This window comes from Microplitis mediator, chromosome 8 (assembly GCF_029852145.1).
Source record: "Microplitis mediator isolate UGA2020A chromosome 8, iyMicMedi2.1, whole genome shotgun sequence".
In the NCBI taxonomy this organism is placed as follows: Eukaryota; Metazoa; Arthropoda; class Insecta; order Hymenoptera; family Braconidae; genus Microplitis; species Microplitis mediator.
In genome coordinates this window covers 2,191,443-2,215,030 of record NC_079976.1, presented here as the reverse complement: position 1 = coordinate 2,215,030, position 23,588 = coordinate 2,191,443, and the positions used below count along the sequence as shown (strand labels likewise).

At 30.9% G+C, this 23,588-nt stretch overlaps 6 protein-coding genes across 11 annotated transcripts; 1 reads left to right on the top strand and 5 right to left on the bottom strand.

The window, feature by feature from the left end:
• Positions 1–534: 534 nt before the first annotated feature.
• Positions 535–5,584, bottom strand: LOC130673604 (P protein). 4 transcript variants are annotated; one of them, XM_057478682.1, is made up of 12 exons: positions 5,331–5,584; positions 4,786–4,909; positions 4,613–4,685; positions 4,342–4,496; positions 3,915–4,250; positions 3,525–3,656; positions 3,199–3,453; positions 2,205–2,534; positions 1,782–2,015; positions 1,344–1,602; positions 1,075–1,147; positions 535–729 (listed from the first exon to the last, which is right to left on the bottom strand). In XM_057478682.1, exons 1-12 carry the CDS (start codon positions 5,360–5,362, stop codon positions 645–647), a joined length of 2,088 nt encoding a protein of 695 aa, XP_057334665.1. In that variant the 5' UTR covers positions 5,363–5,584; the 3' UTR covers positions 535–644. The 4 variants fall into 4 exon arrangements, with proteins under 4 accessions (XP_057334665.1, XP_057334664.1, XP_057334666.1 ...); XM_057478681.1 differs by having other exon boundaries at positions 1,075–1,168; positions 5,331–5,583; XM_057478683.1 differs by lacking the exon at positions 5,331–5,584 and having other exon boundaries at positions 1,075–1,168; positions 4,620–4,685; positions 4,786–4,843.
• A 2,434-nt stretch (positions 5,585–8,018) lies between these two features.
• On the top strand, positions 8,019–9,486 carry LOC130673629 (protease inhibitors-like). Its single transcript, XM_057478723.1, has 3 exons — positions 8,019–8,176; positions 8,309–8,518; positions 9,076–9,486. Exons 1-3 carry the CDS (start codon positions 8,125–8,127, stop codon positions 9,216–9,218), a joined length of 405 nt encoding a protein of 134 aa, XP_057334706.1. The 5' UTR covers positions 8,019–8,124; the 3' UTR covers positions 9,219–9,486.
• A 180-nt stretch (positions 9,487–9,666) lies between these two features.
• LOC130673606 (endoplasmic reticulum mannosyl-oligosaccharide 1,2-alpha-mannosidase) lies at positions 9,667–13,471 on the bottom strand. The gene is made up of 4 exons (XM_057478688.1): positions 12,916–13,471; positions 12,684–12,839; positions 12,202–12,616; positions 9,667–12,133 (listed from the first exon to the last, which is right to left on the bottom strand). Exons 1-4 carry the CDS (start codon positions 13,009–13,011, stop codon positions 10,944–10,946), a joined length of 1,857 nt encoding a protein of 618 aa, XP_057334671.1. The 5' UTR covers positions 13,012–13,471; the 3' UTR covers positions 9,667–10,943.
• A 447-nt stretch (positions 13,472–13,918) lies between these two features.
• On the bottom strand, positions 13,919–17,540 carry LOC130673617 (odorant receptor 85b-like). 2 transcript variants are annotated; one of them, XM_057478705.1, is made up of 8 exons: positions 17,477–17,540; positions 16,285–16,370; positions 15,750–16,206; positions 15,173–15,473; positions 15,005–15,104; positions 14,387–14,497; positions 14,158–14,313; positions 13,919–14,082 (listed from the first exon to the last, which is right to left on the bottom strand). In XM_057478705.1, the coding sequence occupies exons 2-8, from the start codon at positions 16,306–16,308 to the stop codon at positions 14,023–14,025; spliced, it is 1,209 nt and encodes a 402-aa protein (XP_057334688.1). In that variant the 5' UTR covers positions 16,309–16,370; positions 17,477–17,540; the 3' UTR covers positions 13,919–14,022. The 2 variants fall into 2 exon arrangements, with proteins under 2 accessions (XP_057334688.1, XP_057334689.1); XM_057478706.1 differs by having other exon boundaries at positions 17,528–17,539.
• A 185-nt stretch (positions 17,541–17,725) lies between these two features.
• LOC130673628 (DNA repair protein Rad60) lies at positions 17,726–20,218 on the bottom strand. Of its 2 annotated transcripts, none has more exons than XM_057478722.1 (6): positions 20,028–20,218; positions 19,521–19,851; positions 19,380–19,455; positions 19,115–19,309; positions 18,708–18,852; positions 17,726–18,629 (listed from the first exon to the last, which is right to left on the bottom strand). In XM_057478722.1, the coding sequence occupies exons 2-6, from the start codon at positions 19,820–19,822 to the stop codon at positions 18,343–18,345; spliced, it is 1,005 nt and encodes a 334-aa protein (XP_057334705.1). In that variant the 5' UTR covers positions 19,823–19,851; positions 20,028–20,218; the 3' UTR covers positions 17,726–18,342. The 2 variants fall into 2 exon arrangements, with proteins under 2 accessions (XP_057334705.1, XP_057334704.1); XM_057478721.1 differs by having other exon boundaries at positions 17,727–18,629; positions 19,521–19,824.
• Positions 20,219–21,249: 1,031 nt separating this feature from the next.
• LOC130673618 (odorant receptor 85b-like) lies at positions 21,250–23,358 on the bottom strand. Its single transcript, XM_057478708.1, has 7 exons — positions 23,230–23,358; positions 22,687–23,152; positions 22,334–22,625; positions 22,167–22,266; positions 21,986–22,096; positions 21,542–21,697; positions 21,250–21,417 (listed from the first exon to the last, which is right to left on the bottom strand). The coding sequence occupies exons 1-7, from the start codon at positions 23,245–23,247 to the stop codon at positions 21,355–21,357; spliced, it is 1,206 nt and encodes a 401-aa protein (XP_057334691.1). The 5' UTR covers positions 23,248–23,358; the 3' UTR covers positions 21,250–21,354.
• Between the last annotated feature and the right edge of the window lie 230 nt (positions 23,359–23,588).

The following is a 23,588-nucleotide window of genomic DNA, read 5'->3' as shown; positions in this document are numbered from 1 at the left end:
GTTCGCAGTTCGTATTGGCAAAAAGTATTAAAATATTTGACACATAAATTATTAATAATCGTTCTCTAATAAAATAAAAAGTCAAAAAAAAAATGAAATCTTATTTTACGAGCTTGAAGAAATTTTTTTTAGAAATGAGCTAATTCTTTCCATGGAAAAGTTGAATGACAAAGAAAACGTATAAATATTTTTTTTTCGTAACTATAAAAATTTGAAATGCTCAAAATTTTTAAATTAAAATTCTATAGACCAATTAGTGACAGCTATTATTTGTTTAATTAATTAATAAGATTAATAATATTTTTTTTTTTTTAATCAAATTATTACACATAGAGCTGCCATCTGTACAGAAACGCACGTGTTAAACTCACCTGTCAATGCAGGTGTTTAATAAAATAGTGGGTAAAATAGAATTCTTTTATAAAAATATAAAAATTTAAATAAAATTATTAATATAAAAAATATAATATATTTATTAAATATAAAAAATATAATATATTTTTTAAATATAAAATATATTTATTAAATTATCAGTATCAAATTTGATTAATTTATTATATTAATGTAATATAATAATTTATAAAAATTGAATTTTGAGTATTATGAGGACATGAAATATTTAAATTCGAATTGTTAATTATTAATCAATGCCATTGGAAAACAATATGAGCTATGAGAAGATAAATAGTCGTTGTCACAAGACTGCCTATCGTTATTGGAAATCCCATTCTGAAAAACATAAAATTTCATTCATTATTTTTTCTGAAATTTTTTCTGAAATTTATTCAAATTAATAATTATAAGCAAACTAAATTTTTGAAAAATTTCTGTTTGCGCAAAAATTTAAATTCAATGATTCAAAAAAATTTTCAGTTATTTTTAGTTTAGAAAATTGTTCGTTCAAATCTTAAATGACCCAATTTGCCCCAGATCTCTATTTTATTTAAACTATTTCTGTATACGTATTTCTTCTAAAAACTATAATGAAAAATTGGATTGGAAATTTAATGAAATTCAAAAATTTTGATAAAAAATTCTAGAATTAATTTAAAAAAAAAAAAACTGAATAATTACTTGAAAAATTGCATGTATGTAAATGGATATCCATGTTGCTCAGAAACACCAGCGCAAACAACATTTGCCGTAGCTCCAATAAGAGTTGCATTACCTGAAAAATAACACGTATCCATTCACCAGAGAAAAAATATAACTCGTCATCGATAAGCCGACGAGCAAAAAAAACAAGCGATAGCAATCAGTAAACTACTCATCGCCAAAGTGCGATACTCTCAAAACAAAAAGAAAAAAAGTCTAGAAGGTTCGCGGTTCATTATCACACTTACCTCCCATGCAAGCGCCGTAGGACAAAGCCCAAACCAGCGGCTGAAGTGGCAGCCCAAGTTGGTCATTTTCGGACAAATTCGTTATTATTCTGACCATCATTGTCGTCAAAGGAACGTTATCAACAAACGCGCTCGCGATTCCCGATACCCACAGAATTAAAATTATAGCGACCGCTAGTCTGAAGTCTTCGTTCACTGACAGTATTACCCCTTCGGTCTGCTTGCCAATCCATGCAATTAAACCCATACATGAAAGTGCCTTTAAAAGAGATATTCATATATTTATAAATAATTTGAATAACGAATTTAAAATATGACTGTGATAAATTTTTGGTATTAGCATATTATGGGTCAACGAATTATCTAAAATAAAAACAACCGGGCAGAGAACTATGTTTTTATATCTTTAAATATATATATGTATCTATATATTTATACCTCCATAAGGATGAACAAGGCCGCAAAAAATATCAAGGTACTCCACTCCACTCGTGCCAAAATTCCATCTAAATCCTTTGTATCCGCGAGTATGAGAATAAGAAAAACACCTAACAAGGTCGTCCACCCAAGTGATAAATTAACGTTTGGCAAATTGTGCAAAAAAAAAAGTGTTATCACAAATATTAATGTAATACTCGACTTTAATAGCAGCAATTTGTCACGTATCGGATACTAAAAAAAAGTTTATATATTTTTTATCTATAAATAAATCTTATTAAAAATTTTTTTAATAATAAATAATTCATGCGTATAATCAAAGTAATAAATATTTAATTTAAATATTTGTCTATTGGGCAATAAATTAATCAGTAATTTAAAAATAGCTTGATTGATTGATTAATTAGCTTTTTTTTTTTTTACCTTTTCTTGTAGTTCTTCGAGAGTAGATTTATATTTTAATAAATTACTACTGCCATTGGCTAATTTATTATTCAGCAAAGTACTTAATGATTTTACTTTTTTTAATAATATATCACGAACTAATTTTTCTTCACGGCTGTAGCTGGACAAACTTGCAGCAGCACGTTGCCAAATAGCGATTTCGTGTTTCAGCTCTTGGATTTCTTGAGGCTCGGGGTATTTTAGGAGTTTTGTGTCCCGGAATATGTATTTTAGTTGGACACTTGCTACCAATAGGGCCATTACTACGCCAATACTCATGTGTAACACGAAATAATTAAAATCCATTCCCTGTTATATATAGGAAAATATATATATCGTTAAAGGACATATTTTTATAGGCCTTTTTTCTTTAGGGAGCTTCCTTCTTTAGGAAAGCCAAAAGAGCGTATGATTGTTTTTATTGACAATCGTTTGGTAAACTAATTTTAGAGCTGAAAATTAAAAACCAAATTTTGAAAACCTCAAGAGTGCATGACTTAAATTATATGCCCTTTGATTTCAAAAAATTTTGAGCTTTAAAACAAGTCCCCAAAGCGATTTATAATGAAACCAAAATTATGCGCTTTTTTGGCTCTACACTGAGAGAACAATTTATTTGAGCCAAATAAGTAGATTTATTTGACTGAAAAAAATCATTTATTTCATTCAAATATATATTTATCTGTAGCTAAGAAATGGCAAATACAGATTTGTTAACTATAAAAAAATTATTATTTCATTCAAATGAATCATATTTTTGTCTCGAATAAGTATTAATTGGGTCCATTCAAATATGGGATTTATTTGCCTGAAAAAAATCTAATTTGGCTCAAAAAAATTGTTCTCTCAGTGTAGAAGGTTCCCTAAAGCCAAAAGGGCGTAAAAAAATATAAGTAATTCTGGAATTAGTAATGCGATATAATTATAATGTGTAATATTAATTTTGGGTGGTAAATATAAAAAATTGAAGTACCGCTTTGATGACTTTTGAGTTGGTGGTAATAATAACATTTGGCGGGTCACCAACAGGCGTCAGTGCACCTCCGATATTTGAAAATATAACCATTGCTGTCAATATTGGTACAGGATTTAGCTCCATTACTTCACAGAGTCTTATTGTTACGGGAGTCATCAGTAATACCATTGTAGTATTGTCCAAAAACGCGGATAATACTGCAGTGAAAAAACACAGGGTATAAATTAGGGGCCAAATTTTTCCGTTGGTTATCTAGAAAATTTTAAATATTTATTAATTATGTCAATTATATGTTGATAATTAGGATAATTATTTTTGAGTACCTTGTAAGCAAACACGGACAGAAAATCAAAAAGTCCAGTCTCTCCTAAAATGGCTACGAGTATCATCATTGAAAATAATAATAGCAGTGTATCGATATCGATCCATGACATTAATTCTGTTGTTGTCGGTCGCTAGAATTAATTTTTTTTTAAATAATTTTAGTTGACTGAAGAAAACTGAAGAATTTTTAAATTTATACACAGACTGATTTTTAAAAAATCATGAGAGGAAATTTTGTACATATTTTTGAGGCGAAATTTTTTTTTATGGATTTATAATAAATAAATTTTACTATTTAACAAAAATTTGGCTCCAAATGTGGGCTTAAAAATCTTAGAATTCCGGGTTTGATCTTTTTTTATACCGGCAAAATTTAAAAATATAATTACCTCATTTAAAAATGCCAAGACAGCTAGAGACATCGTAGAAGCGAGCATAGCAGCAAGAGCGCGATTAATAATTTCAAAAATAATCGAAATATAAAGACCCAGCAAAATAACTGTCCCATAAATTAGTCCTGCCTCAGGACTCGCCGGCGACAGATCATAAGCATAAGAAATTTTGATCTCTATCGGTAAATTAGACTCAAAATTCAATCGCACCAAATAATTAACCGATCTATTAACATAATTACTAACATGCAAAGTTTTTTGTACATTTTGGTGGGGAAAAATTTCAAGCAAATCTGGCGGTAGAATCGGAATCATCAGTCGCTCAGTCAAATTCTATAAAAAAATTATTATTATTACTAATGAATTATTTCGTAAAAAACAATTTATGAAATAGAATTATAATATATACTGTCTAAATAAATACTTGAGATTTATTATAATCACTGGTAATTAATTCAAGCCAGACAACGAGATGATATGATGAGGGATTAGCATCATCCGTCTTTAGTGTGGGCAATAGTGGACCCTCGAGATTCATCTTGACTTTATTACTTATTGGTTCATCTGCAATCTCAACGTCTACAATACATACGTTAAGGATAAATATATCTACATATATTTTGAAAGAAATAATACTCGACAAAAGCAAATATTTATTTTTCAACTCGTTTTTTTTTATTTTAACAAAAGGATACTGCTTACTTCGTGACTCGGTATTGATAAATGATTCATCATTCCCGGTTTTTCGCTTTTAGTCATCAATAATAACTATAATAATATATTATTTTTTATTACAAATATCTCAAATAAATAAATAGTATTTTTGAGTATTTAAAAAAAGTTTTAGTTTCGTTTCAAAAATACTTACGGTAAATATTGACCAGTAAATGACTAAAAATCCTAATTTTACGTATCGGTATATGGGTTTACTTTGAGAAGCATAAGGATTTTCAATGCCATTATATTTTTCTTTACTTCCAGAGTAACGGTTGCTAAAAAAAGACAATATAAGTACAGAAGTTTTTTTGAAATTTGTAACTTCATATACACAGAAAAAAATAATATCTTGGCGCAAGAAATTTTTTGTATTATAAATTGAAAACAAAAATTTTCTTGAGACAAGAAAAATTTTCTCGGTTCAAAAAATTTTTTCTTGCTCTAAAAAAATTTATTCTCTCTCCAAGAAATTTTAAGTTTTCAATTTTATAATTCAAAAAATTTCTTGAGGCAAGTAAAAATTTTTTTGGGACAAATAAAAATTTCTTGCACTAAGAAATCCTTTTTTTCTGTGTACTTTTAAATTGCCGTAATTAAATTTTTTTCCGATCACGTCAAAATCGGTACCGTAAAAAATTTCTTTATAATTTTCATTTATCATTAAAATAAATAATTAAAAATATAAATAATACTTACCTTAGAGTCGATATTTGACTAGTTAGAGACATATCGATATACTTGTAACTATTTTCCAAACTATAAAATTTTTTTTTATACTGACACGAGTACGAGCACGGCCCGGATTTAAGAGTACATTTTTAAAAAGGCAGTTCCATATCTCAAGTAGCTCTTGAGAAAAATAATTACAATCACTCGGCGAATTTGATTTCGTCGATGATCCGCAGACATCAACTGATGACAATGATGTGCTCGTTCTATCTCATTCCTGTAATAAATTTAATCTCAATTTTTTTCGAACTTTGGAGTATGAAGCTTAGCCTCATCAGTTGGTTCCCATAGAGAAGACACCTGTAATTTTCATTAAATCTTCATTTAAATTAATCCCTCGTAACTAATGAATATTCGGTAGATAAATTACATCGGTTTTAAAGAATTATTAGATAGATAAATTTCATCTATTTGATGACATCATAATTAGTAACATTTAGGGGTAACGGTAACCGATTTTCAAGTCAATTTAATTCATGGAAAAACACTGGAAACTTAAAATAGAGAGTCTTTAGCGTTTTTTGAAACCTTAACAGAGGGATAAAAATTTCGTATTTTCAAAAATTCTGATTCGTCTCCAAGAAAAATTGTTTTAAAATTCAAATTTACTTTACGAGGGCAACAAAGATAGTCCCGTTTATTTTTCTGAGTGTGAGAAAGAGGTCCGGTAGCGTATCCCCTTAACAGAGGGATAGAAATTTCGTATTTTCAAAAATTCTGATTCGTCTCCGAGAAAAATTGTTTTAAAATTCAAATTTACTTTACGAGGGCAACAAAGATAGTCCTGTTCATTTTTCTGAGTGTGAGAAAGAGGTCCGGTAGCCCCCTTAAATTAAACATTAGTCATATATTTTTAAAATATCCCCGCAATCATATCTACAATATTTTGAAATAAATTATTTAATTTAATTTTAATATACTTTGACACAATAATAAGTGACCTGATTTATCGTAATTAATAATATCTTAATAACTAAATCATACATTTTATTTAATATACAATTAATAATAATAATAATAATTACGACTGCATAGTTAATTATTATCAGTAAAAATTTAAACTCATAAGACACTTGTTATAATTAATTATTATTATTATTATTATTATTGTTAACTAAAATGTTGTCCTTCATTGTTCAAACACGACTTGTTAAATATTAGACTACGCGTTATTATCTTATTGAATCGGTTTTATTTTCGTCCTTCAATAAAAAAAAATTTTTGTTACCTTTCTGTAATAAAATAATTTTCAGATTAAAATAAAACCCCAATAAACTAAAAATAAATAACTTATTTTTTTTGCATTTCGTAATTAAAATTAATGTACTGTCGGAAAAAGATAAATACTTTAATTATCACAAAATAATAACAGTATTAAAAAAACCCAGTAGTAATAATAAACATATTTCATAATATTTTTGGAATTATTGTTGTGTGACCTTAGACATTTTAATCTCGAGAAAAAAAAATAAAAAGAAAGTAATCAAATTAATTAGAATTTAAATTTATAGATAATTAAATAAGAAAAAATTTATTAAATAATTGAATTTGATTTTTTTTTTGTCGCGAATTTTTGTTCTGATGAAGAAAAATTTTTTTAATTGATAAATAATAAATATATTTGTCAGCCCAATGTGATTTTATGATAAATATATTTTGAAGTCTGCGATAATTAAATTATCTGCGCTGTATCTCTCTGATTCATTCAACGATAAATAGTGCAGGGGAGAGTCGATCAAATAGCGATATCTTATCAATGAGATTTAATGATAATTAGATTGCGTAATCTATTTAGGATTCTGATCCAACTATTTAATTCTTTGTTTTAGTTTTATTCAAATTTTTTTATTTTCTTAACAATATTTACATCATCACTACATACATATTTATACATAAGTATGTAATTTAAAAAAAAAAACTTGAAGAAAACTAATAGTAGGGAGAGGGGGGCAGAGTGGGCCCCTTAAGGAAAATTATTATAATGTCATTCATTTTTTTTACGCGTTTACTTCTTTTTAGACCCTTGATACTTATTTTTACTTCATTATGCTGCGTCTATTAAAATTGGGGCAAAGTTGACCCTCCAAAAAATTTCGGATTTGATATTTTTTTTTCTTTACACGTGTGATATTTGCAAATAACTATAAAACAATTGTATTTTAATAATATAAAAGTCATTTTAATAGTCTGCTGCGATATAACTTTAAAACGTAACTTTATTAATAAATTATATTTAATGAACAGTTTTGGTGGTCTATTTTACCCCTCATTTTATAAGAAATTTCGATAAGCTTATTATCCGTCTGAATTTATTGGCGTACAGAAAATTTTGAGGGGCCCATTTTGCCCCCATATTTTTTGAAGTTTTGAAAATTTTAAGGGCCCTACCTTGCCCCCTCCTTCCCTACATTTATATGAAAGGACTAAAATTTTTTTTTGAATGTTAATCTGATCAAAAATTATTTATCAAATTTTTGCATTGTAGTTAAAAATAAATAATGGATTTTTTAAATCGTCTTCAAATATTGACAGACTAATTTCAAAAAATTCTACGAAAGATCTATATAACTAATGAATTAACATACGGTATTGACTATTAAATGTTTGCATTGATGAGTTCCTCGTGATTTCTGATTGGCCAAGTTCCCCCATTTTAAACCGCGATTCCGAGAGTATTTAATTACGCGTTTTGCGATAAAGAACCGTCAGTCGCAAAAAGTTCAGTCACAGTTAATCATAATAAATATATATTTATATAAAAATGAAGAGAGTTATGATCACGTCTGCCTTTTTGGCAATTCTTGTTTCTATGGGTAATTATTATATTATTTATTATTATCATTATCATTGATTACATGTCAGAAAATTAAAAATTTTTGTGTAGTTTAATTAGCATAGAATTTGGTCATTTAATTATTTTAAAAATTTTATTTTCGGGTCTGCAGTTGCAGCGAAATCTTCCCCGGAAATTTTCGTGTCCGATAATGGTGCGGAGTATATTGTTGTTGATAAACAACCAGAGCACTGCGAAGCCGGAAAAAAATACAAAGTAGATTGTAATTTGTGCTCTTGTTTGGATGATAATAATATGGCGTGCACTAGACAAAGGTGCATTCCGAAGAAAAACGATAGCGAGCAAAAAGTATCATGGGGACGTGAGTATTTTTGAATTTTTTAAAAAATACGAACTGTTGATAACAAACTGTATCAATTTTTAAATGTTTCGAATTACTGGAGAACTGATGTCTAGATTGTTATTAATTGATAAAAGTAATTAGTAATTACACTGTAAAAAATCGGGAGTGATTACAGATTTTATTAAAATTCGAATTCACTCCGTCACTCAGTTACGGAGTTTAAAAAAAATCCCTCTGCATCCCTGATTAAACAAAATGATTAAAAATGATTTAAAATGATTTGTTTTTTAATCATTTTAAATACTTTTTAATCCTTCAAATCATTTCTAATCCTGTCTCTTATGGACATTTAACGTGTGAAATCATTTTGTTTAATCAGGGATACGGAGTAAATGGGGTTTTTTTTTAGCAGGGTGACGCGGATTTTATTGTGATCCGTATTCACTCAGATTCGGAGTAAATTTCACTCAGAGAGAATTAAATAAATAAAGTCATCCGCTCCGCATTTACTCCGGAGTTAATACGCGTTCACTCCGCAATTTTTTTCAGTGTAATATAAATAAATTTAATTACAGCTTTGTGGAAAGAAGGAGACTCCTGTGAACCCAATAGAATGTTCTATAGCGAATGCAACTCATGTCATTGTTCTCCTGATGGAAGCCATGCAGTTTGTACTATGCAAGCTTGTTTCCGGCCAACAGCCTCAAAAACTGATTAAATAAACAACGTAATTTGTGAACTGGAAATTTTAAAATCAAAAGAGAGCTTGAAAGTATCAAATTAGCTTGTAGATTTCATCGTTCACTTCTTCACTAATTAATTATTTAAAAATCAATTTTCAATTCCTTAACTATTAATTAAGTATATAAAATTTATATATTATCTAGTAATTAAGGAATGAATATTTACTTCCAAAACTCCACTTTTGTAAAAAATAAAAATGTAGCAGTGAATACTGAGTGTAATTTTTAAAAAATAAATAAATATTTAAAAATATTTTTGAATTTATAATTTTATTATCCTACCAAATTAATTTTTTTGGTACTCATTAAAGAAAAATTAATTTTTATTATTTGAAATAAAATAATTAAGTATATTTTTAATATATATATATATATATATATATTTATATATATATAATTTTTATTTAATTAAATACAATTCACTTCATTCAATCTCATAAATCAGTTTACAATAAAAAACACTATTGATTGATAAATCAATCTTAATTATCAATTAAAAACAATATACAATTTGTATATTTATTTTTTTTATACATAATTCCTATTAAATTACGTACTATTATCTATTCTGTACAAATTATATTTTTACTTATATTTCTTACAAGAAAAGTTTACGTTTCGATCGTAAAAAAAGAATCATTATAATGTAAAAATGCCGTTTATACTGTAGTGCGTTGCTTTAGGAAGTCAGATCATTTAAAATATATAAATATTAATATAAATATGATCAACTCTGAATATATTTATAGTTATAATAATTAATTAATTAAATAAAATAATATAAGTTTTGTAAAAAGACTAGAGTTTTCTACACAAATTGCAATATCGTAATGCCATAGGTCACCTCATCTACGATCTTTTGGTTAAAAAAAATATTTTTTTTTTTAGCAATAAATAATTAAAGTGTGAGTTAAAATCTGTCTTTTTTTTAATTTTAATGGAATGTAATTAAATCTCGGGTCTTTTAAAACTTTAAATTATGGCATTACTCGATAGTTTATCGCGCGGCAAGAGATCGAACAAAAGAAATTCAAACCAGAGTGAGGACTGGCATCACACCGAGTCTGAAATTTTGTTTTATCTCGTGTCACTCTCTATATTTTTTATAATTACCTGCATTAAAAGTATGAGTTTAAATGTCTGATTTAAATTGAATACCAAAAGCGCGCGTAAAAATTATAGAGGAATTTATTTTTATCATCAGGAAATTTTCAAATTTTTGGAGGAAATGAATTTATAGATAAATTGAGAAAAATAATTGGAGTCTAGAAGAAATGGATCTTGATCAATTCGGTATCGGGCAGAGAAAAAACTGAGGGTCTGAAATTAACTTACGCCGGAAACAGGCATCGAAACTAATTTCAATGCAAGTAATATAAAAAACCATCTAATTAATTACATTCTAGTAATTATTTTTAAAAAATAAAATTTTAGTCTAGAGCTGACGTCTTTATTGATAACTTTTTCACGTCAATTTAAATGCAATAAAACTTAAGGCGGTAATTTCAAAAATACAAAAACTAATTTTGTTTTTAAGTATAAAATTATAAAAAAATTATCAATAAAAAATTTAGTCATCTAGACAAAAAATTCTAAATAATTTTTAAGTCACATTCAAAATCATGTCGAAAACTCAAAGGATATTTTAAAAATTGCATTAAAAAAGGATGAAAAATTTTTTCAGTCAATAAATAAATAATTTAAATTTCGTAAATCGGTAGCGGATGTCCTTCGGAGTTGAAAATCCATCTGTCAAGATCAATCAACTGTCTCGTGTCGTCAAACAATAAATACAAGTACTTCAAAGTTTCTGCGTACCAGAAACTTTCAGTCATATCGCGCGGCCTAGTGTTCTGCGGGTTGCGTACATTGCCGATGCTCGTGTAACCGTTTTCAACTTTCGTATAGTTTTCAAACCCTTTGAATATCTGCCAGCCCCAGTCCTGATAAGTTTTATTGCCCGTAAAGTACCACATGTAGTAAAGGCTTTCAATGAACTCCGGTCTCAGTAGATTGTGTGCGTCTGTGCTCTTAACGTACATGTCCAGTTGGTTTTCATCGTCATTGGCACCTTGTACATTGAAGTAAGTTATCTCCGGCGCTAAAAATGTCGGCTGTATGGCGTAGGTTTGGTAGCAGGTTGTCGTAAGTTCCTTCGCAAGGTCCATGTGCTCAGTAGTCAACCCGTGATGAGTTCCCAGTGCAAGTGTACCAGGTAAATAACAGGTCAGATGGTCCATCTTGGGCTTCATGTCCCGCGAGGCGCCCACCAGTTCAGCAATAAATAAATATTTATTCTTAGCCGTACGTTTGACTAAATGTTTTTGCGTACCAGATATCCCTAGGAGATAATCGTCGCGCAAATAATTAATCGTTTTGCCAGTTTGTAGCCATTGTTTAAGTAAGTACTCGTAATAGCTGTCACCACGTGCTCCCAAAGTTATGGTCGCGTGTTTCCTAAACAACCCAGTGTTTGCGTTTATAAAAATTGGCACAAGTCCGTCGTATTTTTCCAGGTTGTGAATGTGTTCTGATACCCGAGCAGCGGCTGCTTCAAAACGCGGCTGTCCAGTACTGCGACTCAAGTCACGAAATTCCAATTGGATTGACGTGACTTCACTCGTACTGCTGTCTGGTCCCCACTTAGGACTGTGGGCACTTTTTGTTCCCAGGTTAACGTCAGAGTAGGGTACTCCTGAGCTCGTTGAGAACGCGGGCATCATCCGGTCACCCAGATCAGTCGCTTTGTCTAGGAATAATTTATCTCCTGACAGATGATAAATTGCTAGAAGTCCACCGAGGACGCGGATTGTCACTTCAAATAAATTGACGTCGCGATTGAGGTCGAACTTCAGGCTGTCAGCAACCCAGGCCCGGGCTTTTGCAAAATCTATAAATTGATAAATTAATTAGTTGATAAAAAAAAAAGGAAATGGTTGATAGGCTTTGTAAATTTACCCTCATTTAGACCCATCATGTACATGGTGTCAAGTGAATCAACAATAGTGAGTCCCAGACCAAACCATTCATGGTGACCACGTGAAATAGGTTTTATATTATCGTGACCCCACGCATACTTGACGTAGCCGTCCCACGAATGTTTGAAAGCCTTCACCACAGCCTTCTGCCGATCGTTCTGCGGGCCGTTGAATTTAACGACATTGGGCTTCGGCTGCGGCGGTTCCCCGATCTGGTCATCGTCAATCTGATTCACCTCTGGCTGGAACTCGGGCTCCTCTATAACTTGGGCTTCCCCGACTTTTTCCTGCTCCACGTGCTCAAGGTGGTCCGGGTTGTCATCCCGATCCCCGGTATCGGCATTTTCTACTTGTTCTGCATGTTCGCCGGTATCTACTAGTACTAATTCCTCTAACTGTAATCATTTTTAAAATTATTTATCATCAATCAAAGCTGACTTTTATTCATTAATTCAAAATTACCTTTGCTATCTTGGAAGTTACTTTAGCTATGCTGGGTTTTTCGTAATCGATTGTTGAATTTGTGTTACCAGATAGGAAATAAAATGTCAGTATCAATATTGTTCCTAATAAAATATAAAATATATTACGTTGAAATCGGGACAGTTGGTTCCATTGCTAAAAAAAATGAAGTCATTAGAATACAGTTTGAAATTTTGTTTTTTTATGAATAAATTTAGGAAAAAAAACTTACTCTCCATATACTCTTGGATGTAATACGCGAGTTAATATCGAAATCATTGATATTCAAGCTGATATAATCAGGAGCAGTGGAACTAGAGGAATGCATTTCTATTTTTTAAATTGCTAGGTTAATTTCTATAGACTTGTGGTCTTTTAAATTGACCACGATAACGATAAAAAATCGCGACACATTTATATATTTTATTATTGGTTTTTTATCACTATTTTATCATTCTTCCCATCTTTATTTAAACTAATTACGTGGCTTTTAAAAACATTGAGATGGTAAAAAATACGTCATCAAATTTTAAAAATTTGAGATACATGTGAGTTATTATTATTATTGTTGTTGTTATTATTATAATTATTGTAATTGTGGGTGACACACAAATGTGTGTATTTTTGAAGATAGTTTGAACATTGTGATGGCGAGTACTTGAGAGATAACTAAATATTTTTAAATATTTGTTGTTATACTTAGATTTGAAGTACTTTTTTTTATCATATATCTATTGATATGACAAGCAGAAGATAACCAGGTTATACTTTTTTATTTAGATTGTTTTATTATCGTCAGAGGGGTCGCGCGTGCGAGATCTGTGCGGGGGCGTTCGAAAAATCCGCTGCGACAAAATGGCGCGAAAGTTTAAATTTCGCGGCCGTTTGAAATTGCGGTTGGTTTGTGTTTGGGTCGTGATTGTGGTCGGTTTTAGGTCATAATTCACTTTTTGGTTGTTGTAAAAAAAATTTATTTTTCTTCACAATTTTGAAACTCAGTAAAAAATTTATAAAATTTTTTTTTTATCGTTCTGTTAAAAAAAAATTTGCCGTAAAAAAATATCGACAGATTTTTTAAAATAAAATTTTGAATTTATTAAAGTTGTCCGCTAGAAAATATAAACAAATAAATAAATGTCTTGATAAAAATATCACAAGTATGAAAATTGTCTGTAAATTATCGGGTAAAAATTATAATTATTTCAACAATTATTAATTTTATTATTTACCCAAACTAGGAAACAATTTGATGGCTAAATTAATTAAATACAATTGTTCTATACAACAGTTTAAAAATATAAATAACTCAATTAAATATCCATTTGCTAATTTTATGTCATTATTCAATAACTAAGAATGTTCTTAGAACGGATAAATAAGCCATCGCAGTTTTTACAACCTGTAAGTAATTTTACATGAATTAAAAAATTTTACATGACAATATTTAGTAAAAAAAAAAAAATTGTGAGCTCACATCTGTAAGAGTACTCAGACAAAAGGCTCCAAATTTACCAGCCGTCAGTCCCAAAGGTTTTTGGGACCGTGCCATGCAAAGTACAATTGTTTTAGATGACTCTTTAGGCATTTTGTACCACAAACAATCATAATACGCTTCACAAACTTTAAAACTCTGGATGAATAACACAAAATATAAACAATATAATCCCCAATTTATAAATATTTATTAATTATAAAATTAATACCTCAGTAATTAGACTTTCGCCCACAACGCAGTGGGCATAAAGTACAAGAAATACCAAAAATATAAATACAAAAAATGTAACAAGATCAGCGCCTTGTCCTCTTGCGTAATTCTATTTATGAATCAACATATTTTTTTTTATTCAGACAAAAATAAATAAATAAATAAGTTGTTTTTCACTATAAAGGACAAGACCTAGTACCCGATCAGGGAACTAGTACTCGATCACTCCATATATTTAGTACAGATAAATATACAAATACATGAGTAATCGGGTACTAATTCCCCGATCGAATTCTGGGTCTTACCTTACCTGCGCCTAAAGTTTAAATTCTTAATCTGTTTAGCGGGTAAAAAATGGGACTTTTTTCTTATGAAAAAAGCAGATGATAAAAATCAGCGCATGCGCTATTCCTCCCACAAACAGGCGATAAATATAAATTTTTAGGCGCAGGTCTGGTGAAAAATATTTTACACACCACAGAAGAAGGTAAGACCTCCCAATCCACGTGTTTGCGTTTGCGCACCTCGTCTTCGGCTCGGATAGCCCATTCCGCACGCGGTTTAAAATTTCCTACTTTCTTCCCTTGGTGTGTAATTTACTATTAAAATAACTTACAACGAGCAATTGATACCCAAGAATACAAACAAGCGAAGTGGCGCCTAATAGATGCGCCAAAAGTGTTTCACTGAAAGCTTCTTCAATACTCTGGCCCATTCTAAAATAAATAATCATTGTCTCAAATAAGTTCCCTGGAGCTCATTAGTAATAAAAATCTCCACATACTTGAGCAATCTATCATGTTCGATAATAATACTTCGTAATTCTTGCTTGCATACCCCCGGCTCGGTATTTATTTCGGAAATTCTGATAGCAAGTGACGCTAATTTACCGCTCACATGAAAAACTAGAGTCACCATCAAACAGTCGGCCGCTGTTTGACCGAACCCACTGACAAATACAAAAGGAAAGTGGGATAAATACGTCAGTGCCCATGTTCTTGAATCGTTGACTTGGTAAAATAAGTGAAAACGATACGGCAAAATAAATGGCATCGTCGCATTTTCCATTTCAACATCCAGATCCCCTGCAAAAAAAATATTGAAAATTTATGATACTGAAGTTAGCCGACGTCCAATAATTTTTGGATTTTTTTTTTAAACAATAGATTATAAAAAAAAAAAAATATTTGAAAAAATTGCACCTATAGTTTATTAAATTTTCTACATGTGCATATTTTTATTTTTTTTTTAAATTAAGTCGTTAAAAAAAAAATTCAAAAATTTCTAACTGTCTGCTAACTTCAGGATCATAAAAATTTAATCACTCGATTCTTTGATAAATTAATTAACTTGAAACAAACCCTCTGGTGGTGGCGGCGGACTTGTTATCGGCTTAGCGTAATACGAAGTCGCGGTCATGGTGACAAATGCGCACAGAAGTTTTATAAATAATTTAGCTTTCTTCATATAGTCAATAAACACTTGACTTTCTTCATCAGTTCTATAAATTCGTGCGTCGTAATCTTTGAATGCTTCGTTAACAACCTCACCAAGTTGACGGTTGTATTTTTTTAACATCGCGATGCGCACTAATATTTGAGTGAATGCCATATTTTCAGTTAAATTTTCAATAACGTGCTCGAGATCGTCGATGAATAAAAAAAGATCAAGATACTCCATGGCCATGTGGTACACAAAGTAACTGAAGTTGATAGTAAATATAAAAATATTTGGCGACTGCGGCCACAGCCCGAGGGTTGACAGCAACCACTTGTTCCACTTTAGCACTTTAGCCGCCTGATCAAATGTCTCTTGATCCTGACAAATTATTTTAATTATCAATCACCGAAGATTTTTATTCAACTGATACTTTAAATATAACAGCCCAAGTCTTACTTGGAGCTTCAGACTACGAGTCATGGCTACTCTGTGTCCTGAGTACTTGGCTCGAAGGTTGTTGATAGAATGACAGGAAAGAAGCTCTGCAAGCGACAAAGTAACCGTCACCCTCGCGTATATTCACCCTCGGCGATTATTTAAATAACTTTTATTTTTAAAATAAAAACTTTCCCGCGAACTGCAGGTGAAAAACTTTTTATTACTCCCCTACGTTTTACCAAACGCAGATTTAAAATAAAACAAATCGCTTACGTGGAATAGAATAAAAATTCAAAGTTTACCCGCAATTATCTTTCCCGTCCCATCTATAGTCCACCTCTAGACCAACATTTTTTTTATTTCGTTCCTTGAGGATTTAAAATAAAATCCAAACACTGGAATAAAACCCTCACCTGCAATTATCTTTTTTCTTACCCACTGTCTTCAGTACCGCGTACTTTTTTTATTTCTTTCCTCGATTTAAAATAAAACCCACATGGAAACTTTAAATAAAACTTTGCCGCAATTATCTTGTCGCGTCTACAGCCCACCCCCAGGAACTCCCGCTTTTTTTGTCAGTTTACTTTTTGTATGCAGATTTAAAATAAACCAGACACGTATGCTTCAAATAAAACTTTAATATCCGCGTATCTCTCCTATCTATAGACTACAGATTTTTTTAAAGCTCCCCTACAAAGATTTAAAATAACGCGCCAATGGTCGGTTTAAATAAAAATTCAAACTTTATCTTCCCCTGCAATTATCTCTCCTCTGTCTATAGCTCACCCCTGCCGCCTTTTTTCGAATTTATTTTACTTTCCTCGACTTAAAATAAAATACCCACGTACACTTAAAAAAAACTTCGCTACCCGCGACTATTTTTGCCGCGGCTATATCCCACCCCCAGTTCTCCCGCTTACTTTTTTGTTCGCAGATTTAAAATAAAACAAACACGTATGCATTTAATAAAACTTTTGTCTTTCTATTTATGGCCACCGGATACTTCCTTTTATTTTATACCCCGACAAAGATTTAAAATAACGCATCGATGTTTGTTTTAAATAAAAATTCAAACTTTACCCGCAATTATCTTCCCTATCTATAGCTCACCTCTGTCCAGTTTATTTTACTTTAAAATAAAATAAAATACAAACTTTGTCACGTCTTTATTTATATCCTAGAGCTTACCTGGACTTTGTATTAAACTCACCTCAGGATTTAAAATAAAATACAAACACGAATGCTTGGAATAAAACTTTACCTGGCAACTCTCCCATCTATAGACCGCCTATAGCATATTTTTGTCCGGTTTCTTGCATGATTTTTTGTAATTGCTCTAGCTGGTAATTATCCATTTCTATGAATTATAATTTTTTATAATTATAAGATATGTTAAAGTTTTAATTAGACCATGAACTTTAATAAAATATGAGCATAAGAAGAAAATATATTGTCAGTCTTGATTAAACTTTATTAACATTCGGTAGAAAATATTTAAATATCAATTCGGTCTACAAACTGTTGATGTAAAATTTTCCAGCGTGATTTACAAGTTTATATTTTAACTATAAATACTTAAATAAAGTAAAAAATATATAAAATTATTTTTTACATTAATAAATTTAATAGTGCGATTGGAATAATAAAAATAATTATGAAAATTAATGATGACCATAAAGTTAGCAGACATTTAAGAACATTTTGATTCTTTTTAACAAAAAAATAAATATTAAAAAAAATATTTTGAAAAATTGCACATATAGTTTATTAAATTTTCTACATGTGCATTTTTTTATAAATACATTTTTTTAATTATGTGTCTATTTAAAGAAATTTATTTAAAATTCAAATGTCTGCTAACTTTACTGTCATAAATTAATGACCCTGAAGTTAGCCGGTAAAATAATTTTTGAAATTTTTTAAAAACGATAAATTATAAAAAAAAAATATTTTTAAAAAATGCACTTGTAGTTTTTTTAATTTCCTACAAGTGCATATTTTTTTTTTTTTTTTTTTTTTTTAATTAAATTGTTTAAAAAAAATTCGAAAATTGTTAATTGTCGGTTCACTTCAGGATCAGGAAATTATTTTAAGATCAACGCAGGCTTCATCTTCTAAATCTAGTGATTCCGGTGTATCAGTTGGTGAAATTAATTCACCGTCAAAATAACATTTTATCTGCGATACTTTGACGTTATTTTGCTCGGCGCAGTATGCAATTAATTTTTCAAACGGTTCATTGGGTTTTAAATCGTACGATAAACCTTTTTTAGCTCCTGTTTGAATTTTTACTTTGCATACCGGCTCAATTATTTTTTCTTCAGCTGTTTTGTCTAACATGTTTTCATTAATAATCCCGCCCTCTAAAAAAATCAAATTTAACAAAATTACAAATCAATGATCAGTATAAAAATATTTAAATAAAAATTAATTTTAATTACCAAGAACATCAAGAATCGTTAAATTTATTGACGATGGGGTATCCGTAGGATTAATTAATACTTCATTACGTGTTATCAGTATTTGATTGTCCGGTACTCCAGCAATTGTGGCAAAGTATTTAAAAATTTTAATGAAATTTTCATTCTGAAATAAATTAATTTTTTTATAATACTGAAGTTAGCCGAGGTCTAAAAGTTTTTTGATTTTTTTCAAACGATAAATTATAATAAAAATAATATTTGAAAAAATTACACCTATAGTATTTTTAACTTTCTACATGTGCAGATTTTTTTTTTCATATTTTTGTCATTGATTCATTGAAAAAAAACCAAAAATGATTAACTGTCAGTTAACTCCAATATCATATATTTTTTTTTTTATTAATTAAATTTATATGTAAATATACTTTGCCAAGTTGGATTCGTTCAACGGCACGTGATCTCCACCGGACTTTAACGTCAATAGATAATCCATCATCCTGTGAATCATTGAGTAGTTCGTTGTCTGAATCGTTTATTTCAATTGAGTCTGCTTGGCTTATTGGAGTCGAATTTAAAAATGACAGCGAATCGTCTGGATCTAATACGATCGTCGGTAAATTCTAGTAGAAAATAATAAATCAGCAAACGTAATCTACGGATTAATATTTGGTTGTAAAAAATAATAGTCACTGGGTCATTATCGAGGCTCTGCTTGGATCTGGATCTGGTCATTGGGCCACCATTTTGTCTTGCTCTACGTTTGGTTCTAGATTTGGATGATAATTATTATTGACAGTGAGGGTTTCTGATATTTATAAATATATGACAAACCTGACTGCTGGAGTGTCATCGACGATAACTATTGGAGCGATTGCTGGGCTGATTGGCTTTGGTGGAATGTCGGGGATGACGATTGTCTCTGTGATTTCGGGATTAGATTCTTTGGGACTCGGGGTTTTGGATTTTTCTTTTGCAAGTTTGGGAAGTGGATTTTCAGTGGCGGGTTCATCGTTATAACTGTCATCAGCATCTGGTAGATCTTTGATTTTCTTGGCTTTTAGAGCTTTGTAACGTGCCGCTGAATTAATGTAAACGTCATCGTCGTCTTCTGAGCTGTCTGATAATAAATTCATTTCTGGAATTTTTTTTTAGTAAATATTGACTGCAATAAATATTTTTATTTATGAATATTCATTTTTTAAAGTAAATATTTCAATAAAAACAAAATTAATTTTGAAAATTTTTATAAATTATTGCGGCTAATATTTTAATTTTGAAGTAACAGGGGAGTGAAAGTTTGAAAAAAAAAATTGTTATTTTTAAATTGACATAACTTACTTGGTCTATTTACAATTGATGATAATAATTATGAAAAAAAATTTATTATAATTTCTTTATTAATTTTTTCATGAATGCGGGTTTATTCTTCGCATAAGTATTTGGTAGAATAAAAAAATCGAGTATGATTTTGATTTTAATAAGAAACTAGTTTAGGTTATACGTGATTATTTGAAATTTGCATGACATAGAACATGTGTGTATGTATCCATATATATGTATATCCATACATCAGCGCACTCTTGAGTCTGTAGCTGTAGCATTTGGAAAAACGCGGTATTGCTCGGTGAGAAATGTAGAAAACTTTTGACACTCAGAAATGACACTAAGGTAAGAGACCTAGTACCTGATCAGGGAACTAGTACTCGATCAGGGAACTAGTACTCGATCACTCATGTATTTGTATATCTATATTTACTGGATTTTACTAAATATAGATATACAAATACATGGAGTGATCGTGTACCAGTTCCCTGATCAGGTACTAGGTTTTGTATATTAGCAAAGTTTGGGAGCCCTGACGGTTTTGAATCACCCTGGAATCACGGTGGATCCAGGGTGGTTACACGTTGGGATTTTTTTCATTTTATCACCGTGATTCCACGTACACCGCGTAATCACCGTGGATACACCGTGGAATCTCGGTGAATACACCGTGTAACCATCGTGGAATCAGGGTGATAAAACGGCACAAACCCACCGTGTAACCACCCTGGATCCACCGTGATTCCACCGTGTTTCCACTCCCAGGGTGTTTCCAGGGTGATTCAAAACCGCCAGGGAGAGATTTTGGCAATAATCGGCTAGTGGGTCTAGAATATTTCTATCGACTTTCTATAAAATTTCTCTGATGGCTGATTTTCTCGAAAGTCGAGACTGAGATGCCTACTTTTGGCATTTGGAAATGATAATAGCAACATCTGGAAGCGATTTTGGCAATAATAGGCTAGTGGGTCGACAATTTAAATTGACTTTCTATGGAATTTTTCTGATCGCTGATTTTCTCGAAAGTCAAAACTGGGATGCCTACTTTTGGCACCTGGAAATAATACTAGCAATATCTGGAAGAGATTTTGGCAATAATAGGCTGATTATCTCAAAAGTCGAGGCTGAATTGTATGAAACTTTGGAAATTTTTCTGTCATTGGTCGTCAAATCACCTGTTGGTCAAAATAACAAAAATAATAATATTTTTTCGCCATCGTGATGACAAAATTTTCACAGTTTATTTGATTAAACAATTAACAACAAACTAAAATATGATAAACATATATTTTTCTCAAATTATACTATAACAATATTCAAAAATTTTCTGAAATCCTTCTCATCACTGCTCGTTGAGTAGAAAATTTCTCAATATCGACAAATATCCCATCGATGTTTTTGTGACCTACACAGAAAAAAATTATTTTTATAACTTTAAAAACAGCCAGATTCGAAATTGTTGATCAATTCATGGTAGAAATCATTGCAAACATAAACCAGTGCCAATAATTAATGACATATGTTCTTACATCCGTCAGCGTGCTGTTGCTAAATGTCAGAAAAGCTCCAGCCGTTAATCCGAGCGTCTTCTGCGATCGTAAAATACAAAATGAAATGTCTTTAATGCAATCCTGCGGCATGTCATACCACTCGCAACTATAGAATGCTTCGCTAACTTTTTTACTCTTAATTTAAAAACAAGCAGACGTTAAAAATTTGAACAACAACACGAAAAGATTGGAACCCGACTGGTTACTGTTCTGCACCAGACTCAGTACAGTATTGGAAAAAAATGGACCTGATTGAGTCGTGTGCGCACACGACTCAATCAGGTCCTGCACAGTAATCAGTGTGGCGCTGCACCACAATCGAGAATTTTTTTCCAGCACCGTACTGAGTCGGGTGCAGAACAGTAACCAGTCGGGTTCCAATCTTTCCGTGAAGAAAATTTCATAATTAATAATTAATTTTACCTCAGCTAGGAGATGCTCACTGAGTATACAATAAATACTAATGAGCAGATAAGTTGTCAGTATGAAAACAAAAAATGGCATCAAGCTGTGTTGTTTACCCATAGTAACTAACTAAGACAGTAATTACAATTTTTATAAGGAAAAGTTTTGGTAAATTATTGTAAAATTACTCAATACTTACGACAAGTATCTGATATCCGATAATACACAATTGCGTTGTCCCAACTACGAGATAAACTAGCAAAGCTACAGCGTAAGAAATTTTTATTTCTTCTCCCATTCTGAAATCCCACAACAAATTTTTTTAGAAGAATAAAAAAAAGAAAAAAAAATTGTGGCGATTCTTACTCTAGAAGTCTAGTATGTTCAGAAATAATATCTGTTAGGTCGGTTCTGAACCCTTCATTTTTACAATTCAATGCATTGATTCGTCTGGCCAAAATGGCGAGTCGTCCGCTTACATGAAACGAAAGTATTATCAAAAAAACTGCAGATGTAATTGCACCGAGAACGCTGACATAAGGAAACGGCCCATGGGAAATATAAGTCAGTACATACGTACGGTAATTATTTATCTCATAAAAAACATGAAATTTGTAGGGCAAAATGTATGTGAACTTTGCGGCCGTTTCATTGTCGGCTGGAAATATTAAATATGATTACGATTTCTGGACGGAAATGATTTTTTTGAAAAAACTTACGAGCTGACATAGACGTAGACGGAGTTGAAGAAGTTATTGGCCGTAAAAACCAAGAAGTTGTGGTTGAAAGAATGAAAATGGTGACAGATTTAACGAAAAATCTGCCTCTTTTGACGTAACCCATGAACTCGTAGACTTCGTCGGAATTTTTGTACGCACTGACATGATAGTCCTTCAATGCTTCGGACATTAAGTGGCGCAACTTTTTGATATGAACCCGTATCATCACTGCTCGCACATACATTTGTGTGAATGCTAAGCTCTCGGTGAGATTGTTTATGACTTTTTTTAAATTTGGAAGGCAGTAATACAAATCAATGTACTCGGTAATCATAATATAAGTGAAATAAAAAATACATATGTTGAAGAGATAATAATTTGGTTCTAAAGGCCACACACCGATACCTTTAGATATGAATCGCGCCCAAGTGAAGAGTCTGGCGCCTTTATCCAGGTCCCGTTGGTCCTACAATTATTAACAACAATAACTTTATTTGTTTTGTCATTCTGATATTGAACTTACGATAAATCGAAGGCACTTACGCGACTGTGCACTTCCATGTATGACTGATTTGTTTGACTGATGGTGGAAAAATAATGGAAAATACATTGTTGCAACTTCCGAGGTAAACTTTACTTCGGAAGTAGAAAGAGAGGGATGTATAGAAAAACTATAATGATGGGATAATTTTATGCAACTTTGTTTGTAATGACATTGTACATAATTTATGCTAAGTAGATCTACTTCGGCTGTAGGTTCCGAGAATGCTCGCCAGTACGAAGATATACTTCCCCTTGGTAACTTAAAAATTAGCTTCGATCCGCACAATGTTGCTCTTTCAAAGTGTAAGCTGGTCAATACTTGAATATTTTTTCATTTAAAATTAGAAAGACTGTTTTTT